Source organism: Daldinia childiae (assembly GCF_008694065.1).
Source record: "Daldinia childiae strain JS-1345 chromosome Unknown Scaffold16, whole genome shotgun sequence".
In the NCBI taxonomy this organism is placed as follows: Eukaryota; Fungi; Ascomycota; class Sordariomycetes; order Xylariales; family Hypoxylaceae; genus Daldinia; species Daldinia childiae.
The window spans coordinates 69,995-79,698 of record NW_022984657.1 but is presented as its reverse complement, the minus strand read 5'-3'; the positions used below and the strand labels follow the sequence as shown (position 1 = coordinate 79,698).

Here is a 9,704-nt window from a genome sequence, read left to right as displayed (position 1 = left end):
CGCGATGTCTAGCGTCGTCGTAGTCGTAGGTCGATCGTATGTGCGTAAAGAAGGACCCAGAGGTTTGGTTCTAACTTGGATCCTTGATATGGAACAACCAGGGGGGCGTGCCAAGGAAATACAACAAAGTAGGCAGTCACAAGCTAGAATGAAATAACGATGTACGTGTAGATCTACGCCCGCTGGTAAGGATAATGTGCGTGCAAGTCAGTGAAATCTCCGGCTTGGCAATGGTGTACCGATCCATTCCAAATTGAGGAATGCATCTTCTCTAGATGGTAGTTCTTCAGCCACCATCCCTCGCTAAGAAGCACCTAAGGCTCTCTGCAAAGACCCGGTGAGCACATATCTGTGTGCTCCCCCTTTTTAGTCTCAGACATGTCTTAGCTGCCCTTAAAAACAAGCATCAACGAGTCTGATCGACTCGATATTCTGTCGAACGACTCGCAAGAAAAGCATGTGTCGCTACTTGGCAAAGTCATTGGAGGGATTTGTGTGTATCGAGCAACTACATCATGCGGAGCGAGTAGCTGACGAAGCAAGTATAACGGCAAGTAATGGTTGTACAGGGGTCATGGGTATTTCCAGAGCAAAGATGCGATAGTTAAGGTCTGATATTCTCAAGGGTCTATAAGAGACAAAATGCCGAGAGTATCACAAGGCGTGCGTGACGGGTGAACAAAGGGGGATACAAGATCATTGTACACCTTTCAAATAGGGTCGGTTCTTGGCAGTACGTGGGGATTTGAGTGATAACTGACTTAGAATAGATCCAGTCAACTGGTGAGCCATAACTTAATCAGTATGGACTAATATGAGTATCGACGAGAAAAGGTGGATGGCGACTCATTGAAAGACTACCACCTCCTCCTGTCCTGTTAAAGTGACTAACTGCCCAAGAGACCAAGTCCCATGTCTATCGTGTCGAATGAATCGGCCTCGTCTACGTGATGACTACCGTTTATACATTAAAAATAAAACTATCAGATGCAAAAAGTAAAATTCTTAGGCTAAGAGATTATAGGGGGAAATCTTCATTATAGACACTTAGAATCAAAGCGGGTACATGATAGACCAAGGCTAGGAGTGATATTGGAATAGTTTATGACCTTTATGTCCTTCGTAGGGCAGCATAAGTAATACGAAGAGGCTTCATATTCTAGACCATTGGGGGTAGACTGTCGCATCGTCATAGTGACCTAACCTACTATACTATGCATCACATTCAATTATCTAATAGCAACCCAACTATACCTAAGTTAAGTAAGACAACTATTGTTCAAACTTACCCAAGCAGCCGGTGAGTTTCGAATTGGATTTTGAAATTGTGAATGCTTTAGATAGTCCTTTGAGGACATCGTTAATACCTATAGCAAATAATTTTATTAGTACCCCCACGACCAATCAGATATTCAGAATCATCTTGCAGTTAGCAACTTTGACTAGCCAATTAGAGGCCAGACTCATATGTGGCGTAATATTTTGTTACAGGCCGGTTCTTTACCTCGTAAAATTCATCCTATACCAGAGAGCATAACCCTTGCAGTTCCTTCTGATCTATATACATATAATTCCAACTTTAGTCACCCTAGCTATCGTGATCCCCATTCCCCTCACTCGGCTGCTTAGACCCATAGGTCTCGAGATTTTCTACAATCGCCAAAAATGCAGTTAAATGACCAATATATGACTATTTCAGCTCTTTCGAACGAGCTATTATTATGCATCTTTGACAATTTACTACCTACAACACTGCTTCAATGTACCCTTTGCTGCAAACGATGGTCACGTTTGGTTTCCTCTATATTATACAAGCACATTGCATTAACCCCAGAGACCTTTTCTAAATGGACCAAGAACCCTTCCGACTCGAATGATGCGGTTATTAGTACATTCACTCTACACATAAACCTAGCTCGAAGCAGGCCAGACGATAAAAGCGATGTATTTAACCAACTACATGACGACCTTCTGAAACTTCCCTCGCGACTCGTGAAAATGGCCAACATCAAATCTTTTTCGCTCACTACGTCGTATGGTGGGTTTGCCAACTTATGGGTACCGAGGAGATTAGTTGCTCCGATCATTGATCACTTGCCCCCTACATGCATAAGCCTGGAAATTGATATCACGAGTACGAACTACGAGACGTATCCCGAAGATGATCAGGTACATTTATGTCCTTCTATTCGTCGAGTGCTCCCTCAGTTACAATTCCTACGACTAAGCTTCCCAAAACTCTGTCCTGAAGCCTTTGGATATGGCTTTGCGACCCGGCCGTCAACGGACATTGAAAACTTTCAGCCTATCCAAATTTTAAAGCTGGAGCAGTGTTTGATCAAAGTAGCGCACACTAATCACACTGTCTCAAAGGTTTCCCACTCTACAGTATGTGATTGTTTTGATGTTCACGCCATGGCCATTTTAACGGATTACTTGACCATCTTAAAGTCTTCAGGAAACGCGCCTAGGCTTCAAAGGTTATGGGTTATTGATGCTCTACCTCCCAGAAATCATTTCAAAACATTAGGGGCATGGGTACGTCGTGATATCTTGGAGGGGAATAGCAAGACCTTACCATGCAAATACTTGATTAGAAATCAAGCCAGAACACGCTATTCGCAGGCATATTTCATTCGTACGCCTAGAGAGGAAGGTGGCCAAGATCTTGTATCAACTAGAGAGGGCGTGCAACTTCTTGCAGAAAATTACGCTTGGGTCCAAACCAGCAATGGGACTCGGATCCCTGGTCCATATATCTCCAAAAGAACCCATCTCAAACCGGTTACACCTGTGATGCGAACGGGAATAGAATGGCTTGGATTGACGAACGCTTCGTGTAGCTTATGGAAATATGAGACAACTATCGGTGTCCGGCTTTTAGATGTAGCAGATGGAGGATTGAACGAAGATCGCGTTCCGACGATTCAGTTTCCCGAAGGCTGGATTGTGAGGTATGATGGCCAGCTTCAGGGACCTTGAAAGATTAATATCTTATTCGAGGATTTTGGTGAACCATTCAATAAGCGTCTGCACTGGTTTTTAAATAACTAAGTGATAATAACGTGAGAGATTAGCGATTGGAATTTCTGCTTTATCAAGTACATGATATGAGATATGTAGCATTGAGCCAAACCAAATATTTCACCTATTCTACAATAAACGTATTATGATACAAATTAGACTATAATAACCATACCGATTCATAGTTTAGGTACCTGAACATTATTGACATGCATTGTCTATCCATATGGCCGAATACTTCAAAAATAGAAAAGCCTTCGCGGAGAGCGATCAATTCCGGTATAGCCCCACATCGGACCGAGATCTGGACCGGGCGTATCGGTCTGGACCCATTTAATTACCGGATCTTACATAGTAGTATAATCCTACAATTTGGATTGTTCTTGTAACTTCTAGTTCTACAACTTCTTTGATCTGCCCAATTAAAGGTATTAGACTAGATTATAGTGCATCTTTGTAGAGTACTAAAAAGTGTGAAGAATAAATAAATAAAAAGCTAGAGGAGAGATTTCTAGAAATATCCGTTTAGCTAAGAATCGGCTTTGTTGAGTGGGAGTAGCCATGGACCAATATAGGACCGAATCGTTAATATATGTAGCTGGGGATCTTTGTTTTTTGCATCTCGGTGGTTGATAGATTCAGCGGTAGACTGATGGACTACCCTTAGGTGCCTCATTCATGAAGATGGAATCATAGACGACTATCACTTCAAAGTCCACGGTGATAGGTAACGTACCGGGTAGATGATGTGTATTATATACAACTCCTCATAAGCTACGACACATACCATAGAAAATAAAAGACAAATGTAACGCGTCATGTGAAGTTATGGTATGTACCTAGGTAGTTCAAGTCCCCACACTGTTCTAAGGTTCTCCGCAACCACATCAGCAAACGCGTTGTCGCTTAGGAAGCAGACTCACCTCGTTGCCCCTCAGTATTACGGGACGCGTCTCTTGCCTGCCTCAGTCCTTTGAATTTTATTTTATCCACCCCAAGTACACACACACATACACACATACACACATGCATATTTCCTTTGCGGACCCTATTTCCTCTACAACCTTTCACCTACAAAACCACCTATACCAATCTCAGTATACCAAACTACGTACGAACGGACGAACATATTTATCAATTCAGCATGGCTAACACTGTTCCTCTCCCGGAATGGGTAACATCCCACATACTCCCTAAAGACCTTGAAGATGCCAAGGCCAGGGTTGCAGCCACACGAGAAACAGTCGAGGTAAGGACTGCGATCGTCCAAAGACAAGTTCTTACTCTAAGCTATCCTAGTATACTAACATTGGACATGATCTACTAGAATATACATAACTTCCTCTGCCACTGCAACACGCCTGCCGATACAATGGCAGTAGTCACCGATCTTGTGAACCTGACCCGTGCTCTTCAATCCACACTCAACGCCTTCGCAAGTATGGAAGTCAGAGCTGCCGACCTAGTGGAGTCAGCTGCCGAAATAACGGATTCTCTCCGATCCAAAATTCAGTATATCATCACGCTCTGGTTGGAATTCGCAGATTTATTCCAGGGACGTCTAGCCGCCCTTCAGGCCCTTGACAGGAGCATGGCTGAATAAAGGGACGCGCTACATCTAGTGCTACATACTTCTGTCATCGTACTTAAGAGCTCAAGATAGGATAATTGAGGCGAAGGAAATAGGCAGAAACTCTAGTTTATTAATGTGAGATAGCATTGTTATATTAATTACCTGGACAAGCAAAATACCAAATTGATTTCCGTCCCAACTGCGATATATTGTTAATGTGCCATACATAAGGTATCGGCGTTACTAGAAATATCCCTACCCCTCGCGTAATACCATCAAAGTTAATAAGGAAGCTTAAACTTGAAGAACTCTTCAACCTTCCGACCATTCTTGTAGGAAACCAGAGCCGGATCCAGCTTATGCAGCCCAGTAGTAACATCTCCAGATTCCTCAATCCTATAGACATATTTCACTCCACTAGCCTGCCCATCCTTCAGCTTATTCAGGCCTAGCAAAACACCATTCAACCCGCCCGGAATAACTTCATACGGGTGTCCCTTCAGCTTCCCAGCTTCCAACAGACGCCCGAAATACCTAGACCAGATAAACCCGAGATCCTTATGCGTGGAGAAGACCTTAAGGGCAACGGCGTTGGAAACATTCACGCCGTCCGGGAACTTGAAATCTTCGCGAGCGTTCGCGAAATACTGGAAAGGTAGTACGGTGGCGATGCTGCCGCCGTTAGGGTCGACAACCCGAGTAGTGACTTCGAACGACTCGCCCTCGCTGATCGCGTCGAAAACAAAAGGGACTTTATTGCCCAGACCTTCCTTGGCGAGGATTTCTTCAACACCTGCGACTAGTGCGTCCTCGCCCTTCCGGTAATCGAGGACGTGGTCAGCCAGGGTCGAGGCGAAGTCGCCGGCGCGGCCAGCAACTCCGATGATAGGACCAAGACCCGAGAGCCGGGCGAGTTGGGCAGCGAATGCCCCGCAGGCCGACGTGATGCCGTATATGAGGAAAGGCACCTTCTTTCCTTCCGGAAACCCCCTCTCGTCAAGGGGAGAAGGAAGTTTCAAGTTGACGTATAAAGCCAGCATGGCAGTGTGAGCGGCAGTAGGGATAGTTGCAGCTTCTTCGAAGGACACATTGTGCGGAAGATGGAAAGTTGTCCACTCCGGGGCTACGGCATATTCTGCAAAGCTGCCGTTTGGCGTCATGACTTCGTGGTACGCTGCCACGCGGTCGCCTGGCTTGAACTCGTAGACATCCTTGCCGACGGAGTGGACGATTCCGGCGATGTCATCGCCGCTGTTCACGGGTTTCCCGCTCCTGTGTAAAAGTTAGCTTTTACCCAATTCCTAAAGATACCGGTGCTGATGCTGGGAAAGTCATACCAGTAAGGATATTTCCAGTCCTTTGGGTTCGATCCGGAGACAATGACTTTAATGACGACATGTTTGTCTCCTGGGGTGGGAATAGGAGATTCGATAACCTCGAATGTATCGAGAGAGCTTTGGATAACTACTTCTTTCATAGTGATATATTAAATAACTTAAAATTTATAGAATTTCTGAATAATTTCGATTTAGTTTTTTGAGATGCTGTTGTGAGATGTCGCTGGTAGAGTTAGCAATATCTTGTTCATGAGCAACATATATATATATACCCCTTTCTCCTACCATTTCCTTCCCATCGCTAGATCGAAGGTCCGCGGAGGTCAACCCTAGTACGCAGCATATTCAGAAGATGCCACCAACGGAGGGAATAGATTATTTGTAATGTCCTTCATCTTATGATTATATATCTCGGAGTTAACCATATACTGGGTCGTTCACCAAGAACATTGATGAGGCTAACCCTAGAAATCTGACTAATGTTGTCCATCTCCCCATATGTCGTGCTCCGTTTTAATCAAGGGGGCTAACAAGGATTCATCGGACTCCGCGGATCCTAAAGCGGAGCTCCATGGACCTCACAACCTCATCCTCTATCTAGCAGTTCTTGATATCATCGTGTTATTATGCAATCAATTAGACAGAGAAATAAGGCGCGTCCAGACCCAGTATCGTGTCAATCATGTCGATCGAAAAAGTTGAAATGCAATCGAATCCAGCCGTGCTCGAATTGTGCTGCCCGCGGCATCAGCTGTCATTTCCTAGTTCCGCCCCAAAGGCGAACAGAGAGGGCTGTTATAGAACACAATCTTGAGGAAATTATAGGAAGAATTGAACGATTAGAATCTATTGTTCTTCAGTCGCCTCCTAGCGAAGCTCGTTCACAACATGCGCCCGATGATAATCATCGTCACGCAAACCCATCGTTATTCACACCCATTTCAAGCCACGTCGTGGAGTCTGACGTCCACCATAATCGAGACAAAGACTCACAGTTCCTCGAGAATATTGGAACAAGAGAAGATGAACTAGTATGTAAAATACTTCCCACGTTATTTCAAGTATGTAGACCCCTAATCCAAGTAGATTTCTCCCTTGTCTTGTGGCCTAGTCTTTAGAATAGGCAGAGCACACGAAATCCATAAACCACGAGTCCCTATCCAGCAGACAGTAGCCACCGCGGATCAACAACCATTGAGCAATCCTATCGTGACATTTCCTACATACAGAGAAGCAACCCTACTCTTCCAGAATTTTGAATCTAATATAGATCACATGTGTCGCATTTTGCATATCCCTACTATTCGGTCTCTTATAAAAACGATTTATATGAAAATTAGCCAAGGTGAATCTGTTCCGCTCGGGCAAGCTGGATTATTGCTTTCTATCTTTGCGCTTTCTGGGTTCTTCTATCGGTGCTCCGAAGATTCTGAAATAGCAACGAATGAAAAAGAGGCTGTGCATATCTCAAAGGCCATAGGCAAGACAGCTTTAGATGTTCTAGACCATTCACGCAGGAATACTTCAGGTACATTAGAAGATGTCCAGGCCTACATCTTCATGTCTCTCCTTTCATTCCATCTTGACGGATTTTCGGCAAGAGGCCGTCTTCTATCAACCACGGCGGCCTCTATTGCTAGAGACCTTCGTCTGCATCGATTGGATGCCGAAGACGAGAACACTAGTGAGAAGGTTCCTAGCGTCCGTGCTTCGATAGATCGCGAGGTTAGACGTAGAGTATTTTGGCATATTACAGCCGAAGACTGGTATGTTTCGCCTCTCATATACTACTCTTTTAGCATTAATATTTCCATAGGTTACAATCAACCATCAGCGGACCTCAAGAGGGCATGTACTTCATTAATCCGAATCATATAGATGTCAAGCTTCCAAAATACCATTTCGATGACGAAATTTCCCTAAGCGACAGTGACTCCATAGATGGTCCTCCACCAAGTGGCATGGCTTTTCTTCTCGAAAGGATCCGACTCGCGCATCTGTGTAGAGAGGTCGCTGACATCGTGCCATTGGAGACATCAAAGGCTATGCAGATGCCATACGAGAATATCATAGCTCTGGACAAGAAACTACAAGATTTTATCTTAAGCCTACCTTTCTTCTTTAAGACTGATCCCGAGAGTCGGGAGAAAAGTAGGAGATTCGAGACAGTATATCCTTACATCCCTCACATGAGATATGCCATCACCAACGCAGCTCACAGTAGGCGGTGCAAGCTGCACCAAAGATTTCTACTACGACAGACTCACGATTCCCGGTATTCCTACTCGAGATTAGCCTGCCTGGCATCAGCATGCGCAGTCATTGAGGGGTACGAAGACCCGACCGAGTTTGATTCTCCTGCTTACACGACAGCCCGGATGGGACTGGCTATGCACTACATGCATCTTGCGTTAGTAGTTATGGTCATGGATTTATGTTTCAATAGACACGAAGTAGACGAGATACAGATCAAGGCTAAGGTGAGGGCGGCTTTTCAGAAGTTTGATGATGACAGACACATCTCTCCGCTTCCTAGTCGTTTCCTACGTTCACTGCGCGACGTCTTGCAGAAGCATGAAGTATATCTTACCCATCAAACCGTTTCAACATCCGAGAATGGTACTGGTGCTCCTGGTGAGATCAACGCTGGTAGTTTCGGTCTTCTTCATGACATACAGATGCAGCCCGAACTTGGAATAGATGAAGGTGGCCTTGACAGTTCCTTCGATGATTTCTGGCAGTTTGCAAGTCAAAGCGAGATGAATCCCGATTCGATAACGTGGGATAACCTGTTCGCAGCTCTCGATACGAGGCCAATATGATAGAACTTGACGAAATAATTCGCCTTAAGGAAACCTTTGAGGAAATGAGGCAACATTTCTTGGGCTTTTTATATCGACTTATACCTTGAGAAAGTTATGGTCGTATTGCTATTTGCTGCAGAGGTTATTACGAATCATTGCAGTCCATGATCCCATGCGTAGGTAGGTATGTATGTAATGCTAACTCTACCTGAGCTGCTGCAGTCGGGACCGAACTTAAACGAGGTAATTTTTACTTCTCCCTCGAATAAAACGGATATATATAAACTTTACAGTTCATGTATAGAGTGGCGGGTTGTCCTTGCGGGCCGTAGCCGATGCCGGCCCAATTATATTATTATTAAAATGCAGTTGAGAAGTTAGAAAGAGGTTAGCTAGGGAAATGATTAGCAGTTGGATATGTGACAGAAGTTAAAATAAATGGTTACTAGATAGTCTATTTCGTAGAGTTAGGATGAATATTTTGGCATAACTCCCTTTACCGGATTATAACTCCTCTATTTCGACTCCGAGGTATTTTCCACTTAATCTATAGTCTGTAGAGCGTTTAGGATTAGCCATTTAGTTCTGGTAACTGTTAGGCAAACGTCATAGAGGTTCGCTGATCTGAATACCGTATTGTTTATGGGATAGTATCAACACGACGTCAAACTTAAAAATAAGGACGACGGGTACGCCAAGTGCTCGGCTAGTTCGGGAACAGCTTATATCTCGTAATATAGAGTTTAACATGGATTAGGGGTAGGGAAATGCCCCTTGAGGGCACCTCAGTCGAATCTCAGAGGAATTACAACAAGGTCAACCCGATGAGCTACAATATAAAGAGCTATTTCTAGCAATATCAGTTAAGGATACATCCTGTAAGGTAGAATGCAATTCTAAGTATGGCTAAAACCAAAAACTTAATTATTCTCTAAATACGGTATTGACGCCAGAGTTCCCTTGTAG

General features: G+C 44.2%; 2 protein-coding genes across 2 annotated transcripts; one reads left to right on the top strand and one right to left on the bottom strand.

Annotated features, from left to right (window-relative positions):
• Positions 1-4,878: 4,878 nt before the first annotated feature.
• GL218_09119 (Enoyl reductase LovC) lies at positions 4,879-6,074 on the bottom strand (the record flags this gene model as incomplete). Its single annotated transcript, XM_033585946.1, has 2 exons — positions 4,879-5,869; positions 5,935-6,074. The coding sequence occupies 2 exons, from the start codon at positions 6,072-6,074 to the stop codon at positions 4,879-4,881; spliced, it is 1,131 nt and encodes a 376-aa protein (XP_033439957.1).
• A 1,189-nt stretch (positions 6,075-7,263) lies between these two features.
• Positions 7,264-8,756, top strand: GL218_09118 (uncharacterized protein; the record flags this gene model as incomplete). Its single annotated transcript, XM_033585945.1, has 2 exons — positions 7,264-7,700; positions 7,751-8,756. 2 exons carry the CDS (start codon positions 7,264-7,266, stop codon positions 8,754-8,756), a joined length of 1,443 nt encoding a protein of 480 aa, XP_033439958.1.
• Between the last annotated feature and the right edge of the window lie 948 nt (positions 8,757-9,704).